General features: G+C 35.5%; 1 protein-coding gene across 2 annotated transcripts in view; it reads left to right on the plus strand.

Moving 5' to 3' along the window:
• LOC5564542 (FK506-binding protein 2) overlaps positions 1 to 23,523 on the plus strand; it is a 104,366-nt gene that overhangs the window by 3,702 nt on the left and 77,141 nt on the right. The window contains exons 1-2 of one of the 2 annotated variants that reach the window (XM_001648839.2): positions 5,892 to 6,197; positions 17,337 to 17,512. In XM_001648839.2, the coding sequence (XP_001648889.1) occupies positions 17,337 to 17,512 (176 nt within the window). In that variant the 5' untranslated portion in view covers positions 5,892 to 6,197. Of the gene's footprint in view, positions 1 to 5,891; positions 6,198 to 17,336; positions 17,513 to 23,523 lie in introns of those variants that run through there. The other variant, XM_021846958.1, reaches the window with a different exon arrangement.

Here is a 23,523-nt window from a genome sequence, read left to right on the forward strand (position 1 = left end):
GCATCATCTTTATGGAACCAAATAATAGCCAAACTTCAAAACGTTACAAAACTTCAATAGGATTTGCCATAGTAATATGGATATTATGTTGATTTCAAAAATAAACGATTACAAGATGGTATTGAACAGTTGTGCTCAACATTCGGCCTTCAAGCCACATGATTCATAACTGTGGCCTTCAATTTCGTAAAATACTCAAATAAGCTTCTTATCATTTTAATATGGAATGAGTTTAGCTGTGTTTTCTAAGTCGAGGTTGTATGGTTATGAATCAACCATATTTTTGAAATCAATGGTTTGCCAGATTTCGCTATGATACCCCAAGAGCACGATAGGAATTTTTAGGTGGTCGTTAAAAATCCACAGGGACCCACTAATACACTGAAGCGGGTTCAGTAGAAATGTCCGCCACTTTCCAGCGGTGATACACACTCATACAACAGACAAACAGGTAAAGCACTCTCAATCATACTCATCACCAGTGTTGTGAAAAACTCAATTTCTCATAACTCACGCTTGAGACTTTTCATGCGTGAGTTGTCAATCACGCAACTCAGCAGTCCAAAAATCATAGATGAGTTGGCTCACCTTTTCGATTCATTGTCTCGTATTTCCACAGTTTACACACACGGCAATAATTTATTGTTAGTCTGGTAAAATTATAGTAATCTAACGTAAACAACAACATTCGGGTTTCACGAGTTTTTGACGGGTTTTGCGACTGAATCATTTTTTAGAGTTTGTGTTGATTGAGTGATTTTGCATCAAAATCTCAAGCGTGAGATTTGCGAAGCAGATCTCTAATGAGTTTGCTCTCACGGGAGAGCGTATTGATTGAGATTTGAGTGTGAGTCTATCAACACTGCTCATCACACGCTTTAACGATCTTATTGAGAGAAAATGTAGTTTAGACTGTGCTTGTGTTTGTCATAGTAATGCTACTAAACGGTGTACATGTAATATTGAAAACTTTAAACAAGATAGAGCTATCATGTGATCAACATTAGATAGAAAGCCGAAGCCTTCGGCGAAGTTGTTGAGAAAGTCAAGGACTTCCCGAAGAAAACCAATTTGATTCTTAATTCTGCCTCTTGTTGGCGCTTGTGAGCATAGGAAATTGGCCATTCTAAACTAGTTTTATCTTTTCATACAAATGAGATGAAAAGATCGAATCTATAGCAAAGTTTTTCATAAAGCCAAGGACATCCGAAAGGCAAATCGCTTGGTTCAAAACTTTGTCCCTATGTGGTACTAGTGAGCATTTTAAATCAAACGCATGAGACGCTATCTTGTGAGCCAGATTAAATATAAGTTCGAGTCTTCAGCATAGTTGTTCAGAAACTTCAGGGCATCCGGAAAGCAAATGAGTACTTTATGCTAGTTCATTCATGTCAGATTCACTTCATATTAATGTGTGTTCAGGTTTGATTCACTTCATATTCAGTGATTCATGTTTGGTTCGCTCTATATTCAAGAGATTCACGTCAGATTCGCTTCATTCAGGCTTTAGAAAATTTAACGATCAATGACACACGAGCCATAATATCATCCCAATTTATCCGCCTGCATTCACACAACATACATGACATTTATTGTTCGTTGAAGATAATGAAAGAAAACAAGACAGACACTTCACCACCCACTGTTTGGCGCCGATCACTGTATGTCAACACTTGTAACATTCGCTGACCCACTCTTATTCTGATCAAGAAACAGAGGCGAATATCTTTTATATTCTGTGCTATATTTTCAACCAAAGGGGTGTTCAATCGTCCAATGGATCATAATTAGGTTGTTTAGGGCTGCATTACCAGAAAATATGAAAGTTATTACCAATTTTATGCAAAACATAAATTACCCGAATGGCTTGATACTGTTGCAGTCTGCCAGAGTTGCTGCTCTTGAACGCTCTCCTGCCACGTGCCAAACAAGAGAGGAAATGTTTACATTCATAGGGCTCTCCGAATACGATGTGCCACGAACTTTTATGGTTCGCGAACTGCTACACTCTCCGAATATGGTTCGATCGCCTTATTCTGATCCAAATCCAAACACTGGCTTCATTTTCAAGTAATTCTTCTTTAATGAATGTTCGAATCCTCCGAGCAGAATCTCAAATAGAGAAACTTAAAAGTAGATAGAGTACCATGTACCTTTTAATTCCGCTCCTAAATGCTTATCTTTGACAGATACGCGTATTTCGACTACCACTTGCAGCTAATCCCTTTTCTAATTCCTTGCCCGCTTTTTTTTACCTCAGCAATATGTTCTTTGAATCTTATTTCCAGAGTTCGTTTTGTTTGTCCTATATAGATTTTATTACAAGGGGGGCATGAAATTTTATATACTCCTGCTCTATTCAGTTTATTAATTTTATCCTTGGTTGATCCTAATCTAGATTTAAGCTGAGTACTCCTACTGCTGAAAACTAAATCTACTCCATATTTTCGAAATTTCTTAGCCAAAGGCTGTGTAATCTTGGTATCAAAATTCACCGCTACTCTTTTTAGCGGAATTAAAAGGTACACGGTACTCCATCTACTTTTAAGTAATTCTTGTTAAATTTGTTCCATATTCACCAGATATGGTACTATTTGGTACTCTTGATATTCAAGTGGTTCAGGTTTGATTCACTTCATATTTAGGTTATACTGTTTTGTTTCACTGCATTTCTCAGTTATTCAGGTAGTAATACACTTCATTTTTAATTCACTTCATATTTAAGGGTTTCAGGTACGGTTGACTGTATTTTTTAGAAATTCAGGGCTGATTTACTTCATATTCGAGGAACTCATTACTGATTCACTTCATCCTTAAGTAGTTCAGGTTTGATTCACTTAATTTACAAGTGATTTATTTCTGATATACAAGTTTGATTCAATTCATTCCATAAATATTCAGGTCTGCTTTGTTTTAAATTTAAGGAGTTCAGCATTGATTTACTTCATTCTTTTTCGCGTAACTCAGGTCTGATGCTTTTAGCTTTCAAAATATTTGGGTTCTAGTCTATTCATGATCAATACTGATTCACTCTATATTCAAATGTTTCATGTCTGTTATACTTCATATAAAAGTGATTCAGGTCAGATTCATTCCAAATACAAGTTAATTAAGTCTGATTTATTTTATATTCAAGTAAAGGCTCTGAATTACTTCATATCCACGTGATTCAGGACAGAAATAACTTCATATTGGGGACGGGCCTGATGTAGTGGTTAGAATATACGTCTCTCATGCTGAAGATCTGGGAACCCCGAGATAGTCGAATGTCAGTTCTTAATTTTTGATTCATTGCATTTTCCGTGTTCAAATAATTTTGTACTGATTCACTTCATTTCCAAAGCATTCTGGATCGGTCTACTTAATTTTTGCTCTCCGGATGTCCTTGACTTTCATTTGCCTTGAGAACGAATTCGCTTAAGTTGAACTGTAAAGCTTTTATTCCCTTTTTCCATAAAAGATATATAATTAAGATATATAATCTTATTGACCTTACAATTATCTGAAATAATCAATAATATTTGGCAACATGTTGCTAACGCAAAATGAAATTAAAATCCTTTTCTATTAGCCAAAAATCATATTTTTGAAAAAAAAAATTCCTTTACATGACTCTCAAGTTATTGAAATTTACCTTTGGAAACTTGTAATCAGAAGACAGTGTGTTTGTTTGACAAATTGAGACATAAATTTGCGAAAAAAAAAATACGTGTTCTAGTGAGACTCGGACTCACAACTCCGTGTACGCTAGACCTGTGGAATAGAAAGCAAATCTAAATCCAAGTACTAACCATTAACTCGACCCTTTTCGCAAATCCATGTCTCTTTCTGCCTTAGATGCCAAACCCCCAACACGCTTGCAACACCGATCACAAGCGAGAGCGAATTGTTTACAGATCTGGAGTTCTTACGCTCTACAGCCGCGTACCTATAAGCCGGATACTTGCCGGCACGAAATGTATCCCGAAATATATTCCGAGTTGCGTTCTCCTTGCGCAGTTGGTCGTAGAGCGTGCGACCGCACTGAGAGCTCAACGCATACTGAATTTCGTGCCGGCAAGTATCCGGCTTGCGGCTGTAGAGCGTTAGAACCAAGGCTGGTTCATTGTACTCAGTAGCCAGGAGGAGCTGAACCCGCCTTAGTAAGAACTCAGTACCTATCTATAAACAATTCACTCTTGCTTGTTATCGGGAGATAAAAGTGTTGGGGTTAGGCATCTAAGGCCGAAAGAGACATGGATTTGCGAAAAGAGACGAGTTAATAATAAATACTCGAATTCAATTTGGCTTTCTATTCCGCAAAATCATAAGGTGTTCTGTCACTTAGTTGGTTGAAGCGTCGGTCTAGCGTACACGGAGTCGTGAGTTCGAGTTTCACTAGAACGCGTGTTTTTTCGCAAATTCATGTATCAATTTGTCAAATAAACACACTGTGTCTTCTGATCACAAGTTCCCAAAAGTATGTTTCTGACATACCAGCAAATCTGGTATATGCCAGTTAAGGGCAAACATTCATTGAACATTGAAATTTCTTGTTAAATTCAGAAATAAGCATTTTCTTAACATTTAATCGAATGATTTTGCCGTAATAGCTAAACTTTTCCCCAATTTCAATGTATTAAAAGCATTTGTCAGAGTCCGGAGTGCTTAAGAACCTAACCTGATTCAACAGTTTCCTAAAGCTCAAATGCGAAAATTGATACATTTACAAATTTATTCACGAGATTTAATTTAATAAAATACATGGATCCAAAATATCCGTACTGATAACCGCGCAGCTATCTAGAGAGATGAGATGAGTTCAAATTTACTTGTCGAGGAACTTTTCGTGCTCGAAATTGTCTTGTTCTCCAAAGGCATTATGTATCATCGTACCTGCCACACGATATAATTATGCAAAAATGGTCAATTGCCAGAGAAAATTCTCAACTAATAACTGTGAAAGTGCTCAAAGAACACTAAGCTGAGAAGCAGGCTCTGACCCAGTTGGGATGTATTGCCAGATAGAAGAAGATATAGAGCATCCCGTCGAAACGAAAACAAGTTTGAGAACCACTGCCTTTAGCTTAAAAAAAGCACAACAACCCGACTCCTACAGAAATCAGTAGTAGGCACCACGAAACTGGTTGCGTCCCTCCCGATTGGAATGACTCTCGTGAACCAACATCGTGATCGGTGGGGTGGCAATCGTCATCGTTGCCAGAAAGAAACGAAACGACACGACGACGACGGGAGAAATGGCACATCGATATGTGCTATCTGCGGCTGCTGGCGGTTGGTAACTCACACTGCCTCCCAGTGGCGATAAACGGGGATGGGGACATCAGTTAGTCAAACCTACCAGCTCCACTCTGACACTCTGGCATGTACAGTATTGGACAATACATTTGCAACTTTTTCAATTTTAGATAAAATTATTTATGAACCGATATTCAACACATCTTTTTCTTTTAGGCATTACGTACCTCAGCTTAATGTTCAGTGAACACTTCCACAGTTATTAACTGTAGCTTTCTTTGCGGAACTTGTCATTTTTGCATTCGTATATCGTGTGACAGGCACGATAATACTCTATGTTCGTGAAAGTCAAAGAAATTTCCATTACGAAATGATCCTGGACCGACCAGGAATCGAACCCAGACACCTTTGTAACCACGGACTTCATCACTAGGCTAAGGAAGGCCACTTTAATTCAACATATATTTTTGAATATTTTTTTCCTATCACGTGTTAAAATGTGATAATGGTTTGACTAATGTGCAAGTGCCAATTCTTGCTGTGATTGAAAAAAATAACTCAAATTTGAAGAAATATGCAAATGTATTGCGCAACACTGTACCCATACGCAAGTGGAGATGAAGAAAGTTTTCTGGCTGGCTCCCCTCGTGTGTGAATGCTGCTGCGCAGCTAAATGGCGAAAAAGAGAGGCACCGGACGGGGACTACCTACTTTCAGTTAGTCAGTCGTTTGGCCAAGTTAGTCTTTCACGTTGTCTCGTCGCGTACGGTTTGGTTGGCCTAGGTTTTGGCGGTGACTATCTAGGTTTTCACTTTTTTCGGTTGCTCAATTTTTGGATAGTTGTTTCAACAAGTTCGGGCTCTTGAAGGACTTGATGTGAGTGTGTGCTGCCTGGAGTTAATCGATATCCGGAACAGAGTTGAGAGGGTTTTAGTGCTTTCTAGAAACTAGGGTGAAAGGTCAGTATAGACTTGCAGTCGTCGCGATCTGGAGCGGTGCAACTTTCATTCAAGGTTCCAGTTACCAATTTTGGATTAGTGGATACCTGGTTTTACCGGAATGGGAAAGGAATAGTACTAGTGTTGATAAATCGGTGTCGTCAAATATTGAGTGGTGATCAAGCAGTTAATTATGGAATTAAAATTGTGTGGCATTGAAATTTATCTTTCAAAATGATCTATCATCTGTGATTCCATATACTGTCAATTTTTGAAAGGTCAACGTACCAACGAGAATTAGACTTTGAATTGCGTGATATATCAGTTGACAATCAATCACGGAATTAAACCGCTAATAAGATAAAACAACAAATATGTTTTCCATTGCCTACGACTCCTCTATTGCTCTACACATTCAACCGGGATATTTTCAGATCTGTAGCAATAATAGAAAAGCACGCAAATAATATTACTTTCTCGTTCGTAAACTAATCTGAATCTAATCTAAATTTTGATAAAAAATTATCCAACTTAACTTTATTTAACACTGTTTGACAAAATTAAGAAGCGCAAAAAATGTAATCGAACCTTTGAAGATACTTTGTTTGGATTCAAAGTATTAATCTACTGATGTCTTCCAATTTATAGCATTGAATTTATCATATTTTTAAGTGATCCGAACTAGTTTTGAGAATCTCGTATTTTTTTCTTGAGAAATATAATATGACATGTTTCCTACGATTATTTTTGATTATTTTTACGAGATAACAAAGTTCATAAGGTTGATTAAAACTAAAGAGGATTTGATCACCTCATGTATATGGTACATTATATAGTTGAACAAAGAAAGCATAAGTTTGTTCATTGACTAATTGGACTCATATTTTGGGTTTTTATGTATCACCAAATGTTTACGAAAATAATTTCGAATAATGAACGATTTTCTTGGCAATGTGTTTTGACCACTCACAATTGATAGACGTTTTGACCCTTAGTATAGCCTGAACACCAAAAAAAAATGTGTATGTGTGTTAACGTTCAACGCTCCTTCATCGTAACATCGTCATTATTGAAACTTCAAAAGCAGTTTTTCTGTTCAAATCTAGAAATTATTCGATGAAAATGTGTTCACTGTGTTTCGGTTGGAGAAGAGAATACAGTGAAAACATTTTCCTGTCAATTTTCTTGGTTTTGAACGAAAAAACTGCTTTTGAAAATTTCGAAATCAATGACGGATCATGCCCCCTTAAGTTATACTGGAACCATAATAATGAAATTTATAAAACGTCGTGTAGCAACAAATAACTTAGTACCATAATGCTATTACAACAATTTATATGTAATCATACGCAGGACGAAGGTGATATTCATATTCGGTAAAGCGATAAGATATTGAAATTAACTTTTGTTGTTGCAACTCTAAAAATCGCTAAAATATCATAGTTTTGTGATTTTTTGCAATTCGTTGAGGCATGGATGAAAGTTGTCTACTCAGCGTCAAATTATTTCACCGTTCTGCACTTTACCATGTTATGAAATAAAACAAAAAAAGAAGTTTCAACCCCTAAGGGTATTTTGCAAATTTCAAAAAGCTTTGAAGCTAAATAAATTGGAAACGTAATTTAGCATAGTAACTGTCTACAGATTTTGAGGATCCTCATGTTAATTAAAAGTTGCCAATATTTTCCGGTTTCCATTATTGAGCATCCCGAACTTGGAGATTTTGAAATTAAAAATAAAATCATCGATATTCACCAGATAAGCTTAGGAATCAATGACACCAGGCTTAATGGTACGTTTGGTCTAACAGACATTTTGTCGAAAATGTTTAATTTCAAAATTAGGCATATGACATTTGATCGAACCTATATTTGGTATCCAATGTTAATAGTATGGAAACATAGTTTTACATTCGCAACGTCGAGCTAACGTTTTGTCGCTATACACAGATTGATTGATTATTTCAAATCAATACTATTAATTTTAACAACAATCAAAATGAGATTGGCAATAGTGTGCTATTTAATTTGATGAAACCTCTTTTCCCAAAATATTAACCCTCTGACAACCAACCCCTTTAGGAGGCGTACACTTTGGAATTTTATGTATTTTTCGTAGATCGGAAATCAAAATTATTTTATTTTTGGCTTGGACCTTGGACCATAACATGCATATAAGAAAAGTTTTTTACGACTTTCAATTTTTTTTTTTTATATTTTTGAAAAATGTTTGAAACAACGTGTTTTTTTCATAACTTTTAAATGTCTGGGGTTTATTTAGTGTGTAATAAAAAAACGTACCTTTAATATTTTTTTACAATCAACCTACCACAAAAGTAAAACTTGGTGGTATTAAAAAAAATCAAATTTGTTATTCCGTCAGTTGCATGGAAAATAATTGATGTTCAGAAAAAATATATAAAAATTTATGCTTTCGAAAGTACCGTAAAAACTCAAATTTTTATAACTGTCAAAAATCAGTAACCAGAAGAGGCTTCAAGACAAAATGAAAAAGGAAAGGGATTTTTTTAATGTATTCGAATCTTTTGAGCAGTATCTCTATAAAGAAACAAAAAAGGCAGCCCTCATTTGGCGGAATTGAAAGGTACAAGGTACTCTTATCAACTTTTTTGTTTCTGTAAAGATCAGGATGTCTATGAATAAAAATTAAAAACAAAAACCAAAATTCACATATTCGCAAATAAAAATATATCATTGCCCAAATCGTTTTAAGAACGATTTTAGATAACGAAAAAAGATATTCAGATCGAAAATAAAAATTTGGGTGTTAATAGGTTAATTAACCACTTACGTTTTTGACGCTTCATGCCACTTTTTCATTCAGGCTTGTTCTTCGAATCGAATGTTTGTGGGCTCCGTGGCCATGCGGTTAGTGTTACCAAGCATTTGGCCGCATCGAGTCAAGGGGTGTGGGTTCGATTCCCACTTTAGTCTGGAAAACTTTTCGTCAGGAAGGTTTTTCGACTATGCCACTGGGCGTTGCATGCTAGTCCGTTGTCTAGTGTGTTCAAAGGGCAAATCGTCCACTGGAAGCATTAACGTGTCGATGTCGAATCGAGATGAGCTGATCTTTAAGCCGACTTTTGCCTTCTCAATCAACTAGTCTTAGGGGCCGTCCATTGATTATGTGAGACAATTTTGACGTTTTTTTTTGACCTCCCGACTTTTGGAAAAAAATTTTGTATGAAAATACAAATAATTTGTATGGCGCATAAGAAATCTCAAACCCCCCGCTACCTTCTTCCATAACCCTTTACCTTATCCGATACACCGAATAAGAACAATTTTCCGGTTTAATTATTATCAATCAAACTATTTATCGGTGCTCTCATCGTATTGAAAGCTTCCACCGCAAAATCTTTTATTCACCCGAGGGCATCAACACCGCCGGCAATTATATTTGCTTGAGGACTGTTATTAGCCTAGAAGCCACTATTAGCCAATTTACCATAAATAGGGTAACTTATCCTTTTACCGACCCTTAATTATAAAAGTTTTCTTGAAGCACATTTTTCCTGACAAATATCATTATGTTTAAAACGTTGTAATAAAAAAACTTGTTGAGTAGTTTTCTAAACAATGATCATATTTTAAAAGAATAATAAATTCATTAAAGCTAAATAAACTCAAAACAATTATAAACTCAATTTCAGCCAATGTGCTTAAAATAATATTTTAAAATATTATTTGAAAGATCGTTGAAATCCTAGATATTGACCTGATTTCTTGTAATTTGAAGATAGACGTATATAGTTTAAAAGTATGATTACATAAAATGTGCCATTTTTCATCCAACAACAGATAATAATTCAGATTATTCGAAAGAATAGTTATCTTACCAACTTCGCAAAACTCAGAAAACGATAATCGATGCATAGGACAAGATTCATTGTTATACTGTGATAAAATGTAAGTAATGTAAATGTAAACCTGAAATTAACTTTTGATAAAATGTTATTAACTTCAACCATGCATTATATTGTACAAAAGTTGCATTTCAGCCACATATCTACTTCATCAAATGATATTTCAATACACCATTTCAAAATAAGCTTTCGATCAAATTTTGGTTCGATTACACGTCATTCGATCAAATGTTATTCTACGAATTGTTCTAAAGTTTTTCAACCAAATGCTCATTTGACTAAATGTATTTCGACCGAACGTCATTCGATCAAGCGTGTCAAAGCCGATTTATTATACCCGAAATTTGTTTTTAGAAGGTTGAGAAATTTAAGAAACGAGCCAAGCGCGATCAGTGAGAGGAATACAAACATCAGTGTCACCGTTCGACGGTCAGTGAGAGAAACTGCATGTTCGAAAGTTTGTTGTCTGTACTTTTTGTCACTGACGCTAAATGTTAGCATTTTAGAACGATATGAACAGTTACCCTATTGTTGATTTTTTTGGAAAATAAAAGTATAATAAAACAATTCAAAACGACCTTGTCTTAGTACAAAGATTTACTATGAAACATATTCTGAATAACTTTCTTGAAATTCATTGTAAAACAATGTTGAACCCGCCTATACTCAATCCCTCCTTCAAAAAGGATATGCAAGAGAGCAGGGTTTTGGTTGTGTATGCTGAGAGTGTGGAGGTGCAGCAAACTCTGTTTGTATGCAGGCTTGGGAACTGTGATCACAATTTGCCACAGTTCATCGATTCTGCCAATCAACCAAAACACAAAGCAGCCAATACCATCATTACCATCAGGTGTTGCGCTTCCAACGGTTCACACACTGCTTGACTGTTTTTGTCTCTCCACTACGACCGTTTTCGGGCAGCCATCTCGAGGTGAATGATTGAAAAAAATGTAAAATAATTCAATCGCTAATATTTCGCTTGTGTTTTCAACTAATTGAAATCTATTAGCGCCAACAGCAAGAGCACAATCACTCCGTTCCGATACATATAAACAAGTTCAATTTCATGCTGCCTTTATCGAGCAAAAATGCAAAACCCCGAAAACCGGAAAAATCGTGTCACCACTGTGCTCGAGTCATTTCGCATTCGGGTTTGAAAAAACGTTGCGAAGTAGAAGATTACAATTTTGAAGAGCCGTGATATTTTTTTTGTTTTGAACGGTCATGGTTTGCTTTGGATTTTGATGGTCGTGTAGAAAAATGTGAATGTCGAGGTGGTTAATGTTTGCTGCAGTACATTTTCCATCCCTGTTTGCATGTGTATTGCTACGCGCAAAGCAACCCGGATAAAAAATACAATACAAAAACAATATAAAGTATTGCAACAGTACCATTCAATATATTGGAAATACAATACAGTATATGTAAAATGACAATACAATTACAGTACAATATATTGTTTTAAACAGTTCACTGTATTGTATATGAGATTTTTGCAATATAATGTATGGGTGGTTAAGTATCGTAACAATACAAATATAGATATTTTCTCATACAAACATTTTGAAAATACAATACGATATATTGTTCATGTATTGTCTTGATTAGCAATTCGTGTATTGTTGTACAATACAAAAACAATTCAACGAACTGTATGATGGTTGCATTCATCGTTACAGCTAATGTCAAGTGACTTTCAAAAAACTACTTATTTTTACTTTTTGAATATTTTTCACCCAACATTTCTTGCTTTCTGAACTTGTTTTGTTTATTTCTTTCAGCAAAGCTACATAGAAAAAAGCAACAGTTGTTTAACGCGAAAATAGGAATTTGACCAAAATTGTAAGGTATAAAACCAATTAAAAACAATACAATGTTCTGTTACAATATATTATATTGTTTTTGAATTTTATATCCAAACAAGAATAATATTGCTTAGACATTCAATTACAATACGCTGTATTGTATCCAATACGTTATATTGTACATTAATGGTTTATTCCATTCACTGAATGATACGTTTTTATCCGGGAAGGCACGTGCCAAGTGTTATTTAAAAGTCGAGAAACGAACGAAGGAGAATATTTAGGGGAAAAAAATCTGTTCGTTCTTTTCCAGGTCACTTTTTATCTAATCCGTGCTGATCAAATGAACCGACTCTCGCCAATAAAGAGTTACGCATCACACGTTCTTTTGAGTGATCCGGACCTTTTGAACGGCTCTGATTATTTTTGACCATTTTTAGATTAAACCCATTCCACGTGGTAAACACGAAAAATTTGTTTGTTTACTACACTCAACTGTTAATTATTGCAATTAGTTTTAATCTGAGGAGGCGTTCAGAAAAATAAATACGCATGCTCAAAAGTAAAACTAGAAACATCAAAAACCAAAATTCATTAGTTAGTGAGAAAACGAATCAATGTCTTAAAAGTTCTTAAATGAATTTAATATAGCAAAAAATGATACTCACATCTTAAATGGAAATTTGAATGATTTACTAAACAAATTAAGATTTGAAGTCGTGTTTTGGACCATGTTTGGAATCTATTGAGAAAAATGAATTTACTTAACACATTGCTTCAAATGTGAAACACTTAGCACATTTAGATACATATAATTCAATTGCTTATACAGTATGTGTATTGGACAATCAAAGTACCTACTAATAAATTAATTTGTGTTTTCGAATAGAGGTCTCCCAATTTTGAACTGAACATGATTTATAAAACTTATGCTGGAACATTGGGCCGAATGGTTAATCATTGGATCGAAGGGAAATCCAATGAATTTGTTTACTTTTTCTTTAATAAATAACTAAGCCCAGTAGCGCAACCAGGATTTCGTTCTGAGGGGGTTTGACATCTTGAAAACAATGATATTGGGAGAGGTTTTTTTTTTTAATAAAAAATAGGTTTAAGGGTCATTTGGTCGAATGCCGTTTGGCCAAAAAATGACACTAATGGAAAACTATGAATAGCATGTGAAACACAAAATGTGAGTGCAACTGTAATGTGTGCAGAGTGCAAATGAGAGTCTCCTAAGAGGCAACCCCGTCTAAGTTAACATTACTACCGGTCACTTCATGCAGATAAGTGAATAATGCCTATAATACAACTGTTTTAAAGGCAAATTATCACTGATTTATAAATCACTAGCTCCTCAGTATGAGTTGAAAAAATAATCAGTGCTGATAGTGCAATCATTGAAATAACACCCACGGAATGGAAGTTCTTGTGATGTTGATAGTTAAGTAGAACTAATTGGGGGTTTGTTTGAAGTTGTTCAAGACATCGTTTATTTTCGATTATTTGTGACATATGACAATTATGTCTTCCGTGTAGTTGAAATCCTGTTGTCGCTGAGAATGTAGAAAAGGATAATTTTAACGTAAAATGTCGAGGACAACGCTCGGTGGAAAACTAGTCGTAACTATTAAGAGCAGTGTTTGGATTTTGATCCGAATAAGAGCCCTATGAATGTAAACATTGATTCTCTCGTTTGGTACACGGCGCGAGAGCGTGCAAGAGCAGCAACTCTCCTAAACTGCAACAGCAAATTCGAGTGACTGATATACTCTTCTTCTTCTTGGCATTAACGTCCTCACTGGGACAGAGCCTGCTTCTCAGCTTAGTGTTCTTATGAGCACTTCACTTAATGTGAAAGTCTGTTAAAACTTATTTCTTAGATTTAATTCTATCAAACTAACAATTCTATACTAGTTGAGAACAGTTTGGCCAACTTTATTAGCGTTTATGTAGATTTTTTCAGTGCTTTTACGTAATTTCATTATATTGAATTTTCAAGCCAAAACGTCAAACCCAGATTTCTCCTAGGAATTATTTTAAAATTGGCCCGAGGTGCGAAATGACCTCTGGAATCGAGCCCTGTGCTCAGGTTTGATGGACATTTATTTTTGTTTTCATAATAACGGACAACGGACTGTCGGGGAACCGTGACACTCTTTCCATGAAAGAAAGAGAAATCTCGGATGATCATTTTATTATATTTCACGCCAGTATTCATTTCAATGACAGAAGTTATGTTTTGAATAAGACTCTAGATCGAAGTTTCTCAACAAGAGGTTCGCGGACCCCGACCAAGTTCAAAGTACGCTGAACCGAACATGTCACAGCGAGACGTTTTTTTCGCCGTTACCAAGGTTGAGGAACAGTGCTCTAGATGAACGTATTATAAACCTCAATGTCAATAATGGTGCCCAGATAGCCGTAGCGGTAAACGCGCAGCTATTCAGCAAGACCAAGCTGAGGGTCGTGGGTTCGAATCCCACCGGTCGAGGATCTTTTCGTAAAGGAAATTTTCTCGACCTACCAGGGCATAGAGTATCTTCGTACCTGCCACACGATATACACATGCAAAATGGTCATTGGCATAGTAAGCTCTCAGTAAATAACTGTAGAAGTGCTCATTAGAACATTAAGCTGAGAAGCAGGCTCTGCCCCAGTGGGGATGTAACGCCAGAAAGAAGTCAATAATTATGACAAACCTCAGTTTTTGATGCACAGACTATGGCCAACATAAGGGGAAAAAGTATTATGAATATGTAAACAAGTGTAATACAAGTAATGGTTACATCAAAACAACTACACAGAACTGCCAATAGTAATGAAACCAGTAAAACACGATATAATAGTCTATGTTTAAAAGAAGAAAAAAATCTGATGAAATCATTACACATCAACTTTAGCACAAAGTTGATAACCTAAAAACGACCCAGCCATCAGCTCACAGTCTCGAAACCATGTGTGAAATTCAAATATTAATCCTAAATTAACAAGTTTTATCTGTCTCTTGGAGCTTTATATGGGACGTGCGGTAACATCATAAAAATCTACAAATTTAAACGTTGATCAGTCGTCTATAAATCCCAAACATCAGCGTTGTAGCAATCTAAATATTTGTGAGTTTGCAATTCAGCCAAACGGCATTCGGTCAAACGACCCATTCGGACAGTTGGCACTCGGCCAAACGGCCCGACACCGTTATTTGCTAAGCGCTATTGCAATCATTGCCTGTGGAAACATAATTGTCCAATGATACCGAATTGGCGATTCAGAAAATAACGCTTGTCCGTAATCGTTAAAAACTGAAAAATCGCCGAGTACCTATTTATATGTCATGAAGGTCGTAATTTGGCATAATACTGATGTTGAAAAGGTTCCAATATATTTTAATGGTTGAATAACTTCTCACACGAATGCTTCAGTTTGGTTTCTAGTAACTAGCAAAACATTTTCGTCATTTATTAGCTTAACAGCACTAAACAGAATAAATTACGCATTGGCCATTTTTTCATGCTAAATGGTGAAGCTTGGAGGCTTGTGTCTCGGCTTCTAGCGGGCTATTTAGAATTTTCACTACATGTTTATGTAGCAGAAAATTCATGGTATTTCAAACACAGTCTTGTTAGTTATCGTAAATTTTGTATTTTGCGAAAAAAGGCTTTACTTTCATTAAGCTTTAATTTTAAAACAAAAAAATTAGTGAATAATAATGTTCTAAACAAAAGATTGATTTATTTATCAATTTTGCATAAGAGTAGATTGCATTTATTTTTTTATTTTTTTTTTTGTCAAAATTGGAGATTAATTATTACTCAAAAGAATGATTTTGAAAAGCGAATTTCTGGCTAAGCAATGTATTTTTAAGTTCGGTGCATATCTTAGGTCAATATTTGTACTAGAAACCGAGATCCAAGGGTCAAAACTCGACCAATTTGTATGGAAAAACGACCAATGAAAATTATATTCTGTTTTATAATATAAATTTGCTAATATTTATTTTGCTATGATTTCTTCAGAGATGAAAGAATTAAAAGAAAAACATAGAAGATAAATATAACTGTTGAAACCACAGATCACTAAACTCAGAGTTTAAAGGAAGCAAAATGTGGAGTTTCCAGTCATCGCTATCAGACACATCCTTTAAAGATAGCCTTATTTTGAATGATCTTCAATCATGCTAAACATCCATACACCGGTATTGATCGATCAACAGTTGTATAAAATTATTTGATATACTGGGGTTTTTGGCCCAAGTTTTTCAGGCGGTCACTGGCATTGGCCGCAGGCCATATGAGCTTCTTGAAATCATCATCTTCGTCTTCTTGGCATTAACGTCCTCACTGGGACAGAGCCTGCTTCTCAGCGTAGAATTCTTATGAGCACTTCCACAGTTATTAACTGAGAGCTTTGCCAAAGTTGCCATTTTCGCATTCGTATATCGTATGGCAGGTACGATTATACTCTATTCCCAGGGAAGTCAAGGAAATTTCCATTACGAAAAGATCCTGGACCAACCGGAATTGAACCCAGACACCTTCAGCATGGCTTTGCTTTGTAGCCGCGGATTCGAACCACTCGGCTAAGGAAGGCCCCTTAGCATTAACACTGCATAATCATATGCAGTGTTATTGCTGCAACATTCCTCAAAAGAGATACATAGACTCCTCTTTGGGAGCATTCGCAAACACTTAATTCCCAAATCACTGCTTGACGCAATGTCGATAAGAGAATTCAGACAACCAGAGATCACATAAGCATTTACGTATATACTCGTTCATTTATCCAAATGGCATCACACCCACACAACACGGTGAATAAAATCGTTTGATTGACGATTTGACTTGCAGGAAACACTATGTACTTACGTAGCGTACATTCTTATGATAGAAGAAGATAATATCGGTGGTCAGATCTGATCTGACACATGCTCCGTCAAATTGATCTGATCGAGCTGATCAACTGATTCTGTACGTTATGCCTAACACTTCTTTTCTAGCAGATACATGGATAGCATGGAGGTTGTAAAATAGCGTTACAATACGTTTAAAAGCTACAATAACTTGCGAACCAACTTTGAATGCCGACATAATCGACGTTAGAAAGCATCTCAATCTGTCAATTTATTCAGCTTTAGTAAATTAAAACGATTTTCAATCGACAACTCAAGATGTTTTCGATGCGAATGGTTGAATTGATGGCAATGCAATTGGTACTCCGATCAGCTACTCAGCACAACAGCAAACACTTGCAAATGCAAATTAGCTCAAACTGCCAAGTGTTGCACTGCCATGCAGCCACGCGGTTGTGCACTCAAAGCAGCATGCACTTTTTGATAACAGCCTCCAGATCATTTTGCAGCACAAGTTCATCGCTCAACCTTGAACGCACCCCCCCCCCCCCCTCGGCTACTGCAATCGCATTAATCCACTTATCATGATCCCTTTTCTCTCCCTCCCATCTCACCGATAGATGATTTCCAAACTGCTAGTCCTGACCTGCCTGGTGGCTGCCGCAGTCTGCGAGTCAAAGCTGAAGGTCGACGTGGTCAACGTGCCGGAAGGATGCACCACCAAGAGCAAAAACGGCGACATGCTCACGATGCACTACACCGGCAAGCTCACCGATGGCACCAAATTCGATTCCAGGTAAGTGTGCGGGTACATTGCAGGGGGACATTTAGGTGTACAGATTCGCTACATTTGCGCCTCGAAATGGGTCACAGGGCAGCCGTTGATTTAGTAGGTACCGTAAATTGAAGTGTTTTAGACTTGGAGTTCGGATAATTAACCTGAAGTGTACGATTTGACAGATAACTTTGAATTATTCAAACAATGTTTGTTGGAAAATTAAAGTTCTTTAATTTTACAATCAAACCTTCATGCCAAACACTGTCGAATGCTTTTTCTATGTCTAGAAGAGCAAGACTAGTAGAATAGCCTTCAGATTTGTTGGAACGAATCAAATTTGTTACACGTAAAAGTTCATGGCGGAATCCGAACTGTTCATTGGTAAAAATTGAATTTTCGTTGACATTTTTGACCTTTTCAAAAAAGTTTACTGATGAAGGGAAGCAAACTGATTGGACGATAGCTAGCAGTTTTTGCAGGATTTTTGACCGGGTTCAAAATTGGTGTAACCTTGGCATGTTTCCGTTTTTCAATATGCCAACTGAAAACATCGTTAAATATTAAGAATGATAAGCTACTTTCTGGAAGATTTTGATGAGGATATAAAAATTTTCATCATCGCCATTTCATTTTTTTGATATTTTTATAACAGTAAGTTCTTCAAAATCAGTTTCTCAGGAATTTTCGAACACGTTCCTTTGATTGAGAATGCTTTCGAAATCCTGAGAAGCTTGATTTTCAATTGGATTGATGAGTCCTAAATTAAAATTGCGCGCGCTTTCAATCTGCAGTTTTTGAGCCATTTCACAATTAGTATGTTATATTTTGTTTTCCTCTTTTAATGTTTAACTTGACTACTGAGGATTTTTCAAAATTATAGATAATTTTCAAAAGGGCTTAGAGCCGGGATCCAATTGAGAATTTTTTTTATCAAAAACACTTAAAACGTGTTTTAAATTCTTTTTGCAGATCCTGTCATATAATTTTTATATATAGAAATCATCATCAGACATCTGAAAACTAGAAAATAAATAGTATATGAATCATATGATGCTTATTCTCAGATAGGCACGAAACATTCAGTATTCTTGAGAACAATTACTATATGGATCAAATTTCCCCAAGTGATCAGTTTGGCCCCGGATTACGGTACTGTCCTCACCGGATTCGCCATCACTCGGCCAGACTGGTCTCTTATCAATTTTCCAATATCTTTGACGCGTGGTCGCGTTCCACGTATAGTCGGTGTCAGTGTGGCAAACACTGCGCTGCTAAATTGGGGTATCACCCATCGGTTGGGGCTAATTATTCAGGTAAACATATGCTCAGTGTGTATTGGAATTCGGTATTGGTAAAAGAGTAAGCTGTAAAATACTGGTGCGATAATACTATTCGACCACGTTGCAGCATGTACTGGATTATGTGAGGCTATGTCGTTGCAATTGAGGAATTATGTGATCTCTTTTCAGAAACTTGCTCACTATTTCTCTGCCAAACTGTATTTTGAATTGCTAACAAAAGTTGTCCCTAAAATCACGTTTTTCACTTTTCTTCTTGCAGTACATTTTGATACACAGTTTTTAGGAGCTCCTGAGAAATCTTCAAAGATTCTCATTCAACAGTTCTACAGATTCTTTGGGCAATTATTCTCAGATTCCTCGAGGAACATCTTCAGGAATGCCTCGAGTGACTTTGGCAAAGTTTTTTTTTTCCTGAAACTCCTGCAGGAAGTCCTTCCGAAACTATTCTAGAGATTCTCCACAAATTGCTCTCGGAATGCATTTAGAAATATCGCTCATATATTCTTTGAAGAGATGCATTCTGGAAGTTCCAAAATTTGCTACAGGAAAACCAACGCATTTTCCTCCAGCATTCATCAAGGGTTACTTTGAACAATATGTCAGAGTTTCCTCCCAAGATTTAACAACTAATCCTTGCACAAATTCTAATCAGTAGTTACGCTAGCAGATTTTCCGAAAATTAATGTAAGAGTTCTTTCAGGAAAATTTCCAAAAGTTCATTTCTGAGTTCACTGGTTTCGATCGTATTCATTTTGGGAAACCCTACTAGGATTCCTCCAAGAGGTTCTAGCCAATTTTCCAGTTACACCACCAAAAAAATTCTGCAAGATGTTAACCATGTTTAAGTTGCTCTTAAACAATCATCAGAAATAATTATGAAAATTCTTCAAAAAAAACTCCAAGCCAGGAAATAAATATGGTAACTGACCTCTACAAACATTTCTATTATTTTTTCTATCATTTTTCCTAGGTTTATTCCAGCAGGCTTTCCAAGCATTTCTCGAGTAATTTCACAAGTATAACCCTCATGAACTCTTCAAATTTTCATTATAAGATTATCCCAGCGAATACTCTAGTATTTTTTCCTAGCATTTCTACAAAAATGTTTTCAGAGATTCGGTATGATTTTTATCAAAGAAAACGTCCGAAAATACTGCAGAATACTATCCAGAAATTCAACTATTTCTTGAACATGCATTTTGGAAATTTGACTAGAAAATTTACCAAGACCTTCTCAGAAGTCCAGGAATTTTTAACATTTTAAAATGTTCACCATAGAATATTGATGGGAAACAGATGTTTCGGACGATGTTTCATTATGGAGATATTAAAAAAAAAGTTTTTCTAAGAGCAACTTTTGGTCGATTTGCAAAATTTTGTTTTATTTTTTGTCACGTTCTGATGAAACAATAAGCATCTTAAAATGGTTCTTAACCATAATGATTATCATGATCATTTCTCTAGAAGTAGCAATTTTAGAATAATAGCAAATCTATTGTTAGTTAAATATGCAATAAAATCGTCCATGTTTATTAGTTATTCGTGATTCTCCATCAAGAAAGATAAGTAAGTGGGGATAAATATGGCCTATACTCTAGAAAACGTATTGATCTTGATGGAGCATCACAAATTACTAATGAAAATGACCTATTTTATTAGTTAAATAATCATTTTTTGCATTGAACTTGATATCATACTAAAATTGCTACTTCTAGAGAAGTGATCATGATGCTCATTATGGTTAAGAATGATTTCAAGATTCCTTTTAAATCATCAGAACGTATTTATTTTGACAAACAATATAGATTTTCAAAATCTACCAAAAGTTGTTCTTAGAAAAACTATTTTATTAAAAATTTCTCCATCATGAAACTTTTTCCCAAACATCTGTTTCTATGCTGAAAATTTAAAATGGGATTCGTGTAATTTACAATTTATGTTTTATTTTTGAATTTTTCATGCAATAATTTCAGTGTATGTTTATTTTTTCTTTAAGTACAAATGGTTTATTACAACTTAGAACTCTTTTCTCTAAAATCAAGAGTTTTGGAGTCCGAATTTTTAGAAAAAAAATGCATGTGAAAACTTATCGGACACTTTCAAAAGTTATATACTGTTTCAGAATGATCGATTTTTTATGGAAAATATTTATTCTACCACACCGAAATCATGTGCCAAATTTGCTGCAAATCGAAAATGGTCGAGTTCTGTTACTGATCGATTTGACATGGAACTCGTCATAAGTTTCATTGATAATTGGGCTTTAGGACATTTGGTCTAATGACATTTGGTCGCATGATGTTTGGTCAAAAGTACATCAGTCAAAGGGACATTTGGTCGAATGGACATTTGGTCGAAAATCTTCAAAACATTCCGTCGAATGACATTTGGTCGAACGGATATTTGGTCGAAAGCTTATTCTGGAATAGTTTATTGAAAGATAATTTGATAAAACAGAAATCTGACGGAAATGCAACTTTTACACAATGGTTTGAACATTTGATCAAAACTTCATTTTGAATAAACCAACATTTTATCGAAATTCAATAATGTATCATCATATGCTGATTATTGTTTTCTACGTTTTACGACATTGGTCGAAAACTTGCTGTGCAGAGTGTTCAACTCTGAATTGTCAACTGTTGTTGGATGAGATGACGGTTATGTAATCCTATCAATAATCATACATCTATTTGTTTGTGATCAAAATTTATGCAAATATTTAGAAATTCGATAGTTATTCAAATGAACTTTATAAAATAAGTATTTCTGCACATTGACTGGAATATTGAGCATAAGTGAATATATTATTCTTTCAAAACTTCATCTTCTTCGTAATGAACTCCCGATCTTCATCTGATAGAGGCATCCGGAGACAGTTCCGGGATTTTTTTTAAATTTTGGGCCTTGAAGCTTACGGACTTGTGTAAAATGTCGAAATCAGATTTGAAACGGCAAAAAAATAATTGTTTTCAGGAAAACCTTTATGGTGCAATGAATCTTAAGTGTAAGCAACAGGATACACGTTTCACTACTTATGGTCAATGGGTTGCACACATGCCCTGATTCGCTACTCGTTACATAGTTTCGCACATACGCTAGTGTCTATGCACGAAAAATCGCTAAAAGGTAACACAAAACATATTTGTAGGGCGAAATGCATCTAACGAATTATTTCCAAAAATTGGGAACTATTTTCGAAAAAATATTTGGTACCGGTTGTGCGTGATGATAATAAGTATCACGCCTTCCAAGTATTTTTTCGATTGAAGCTTCCATTCACAAAATATTGAAAGTTAGATGCCTTTCCCCATACAAAATAAAATGTGAAAACTTCTGCTGATCAACTGTGGACAAGAGCAAAGCAGGTAATCCATTGGTCTGTTGTGACTTCCAGATTATTTCGATTCTAATTGCAAATTTATTGCTTTGCTGAGGTTTGAATGATTACGATGAGAGCAATGAGAAATAGTTTGATCAAAAATAACAAAACAAGAATATTGTGCTTATTCTGAATATTGAGTGAGGTAAAGTGAGTTTATTGAGGTGACGAAAGTTGTCTTGCTTCAATTTGGGATATCTCCATATATTGGGAGAGTATGGTTCTTCTAATTTCATTGCAAAATATTGCTAATCGCATATTGATTGTTGGAAAAATGACTACTACTTTTTTCAATTTTTCATTTCGATTACTTTGTGTATTAACGAAAAAAAATTGCTCTCGACGATAATCGGATTGAACGTAAAACTTTGCATCCATTTTATTCAAATTCGACCAAAAGTCCCTTAAACGAAATGTCTGTTCCACCAAATGCCATATTATTTCTATTGCAATTGAACCTTTTCGACGTCCATGTGAGGTCTTGAGAGTGATACATTCTTCTTCTTCTTGGCATTAACGTCATCACTGAGATAGAGCCTGCTTCTCAGCTTAGTGAGTACTTCTACAATTATTAACTGAGAGCTTTCTTTGCACAAAGTTGCCATTTTCGCAATCGTATATCGTGTGGCAGGTACGATTATACTCTATGCCCAGGGAAGTCAGGGAAATTTCCATTACGAAAAGATCCTGGATCGACCGGGAATGGAACCCAGGCAGCCTCAGCATTGCTTTGCATTGTAGCCGCGGACTCTAACCACTCGACTGAGGAAGGCCCCATGGGAGTGATTTCTGAAGAAATCTTTTAACAAACACCCGAATTTGTTTCTCATAAAATTTTTGAAAATGACTAGAAAATTTATATATAAACAGGGTGTTAGGTTCGTGAGTGCAGACATTTTAAAGGATGATAGAGGACCATGTTAGATGAAAAAAATCGTTCTACGGATATGGTCAATTCTTAACTGTTATCGAGTTATTAAACATTTATTGTTTTAGGATATGTTTGTCTTCAAGTGGTTATAACTTTGGAATAGTTCAACGCATCTCAATTCTCTTACTTCCATTTGAAAGCTAATTGAATTTCCCATCTACTAACAACTTTACATCTAATGGGTTTTGCAAATAAATTCATTTTTAAGAGCAAATAAGTTCAAAGGTAGTGATTTTTCTCTTGTTTTTGTCAGTTTACTTTAAAAAATGCGTAATAAATTTCATGTTTGTCTTAAGCAAGGCCGTGTGTTTTAAGCTGCTCTACAATTCGTTCTTTGACACCAAACTGCTATCTCTACGCGTTCTCTTGCAATTTTGATTTGAACACGCCACTTTGGGTCATAAATTTTGGTCCG

Source organism: Aedes aegypti, chromosome 2 (assembly GCF_002204515.2).
Source record: "Aedes aegypti strain LVP_AGWG chromosome 2, AaegL5.0 Primary Assembly, whole genome shotgun sequence".
In the NCBI taxonomy this organism is placed as follows: Eukaryota; Metazoa; Arthropoda; class Insecta; order Diptera; family Culicidae; genus Aedes; species Aedes aegypti.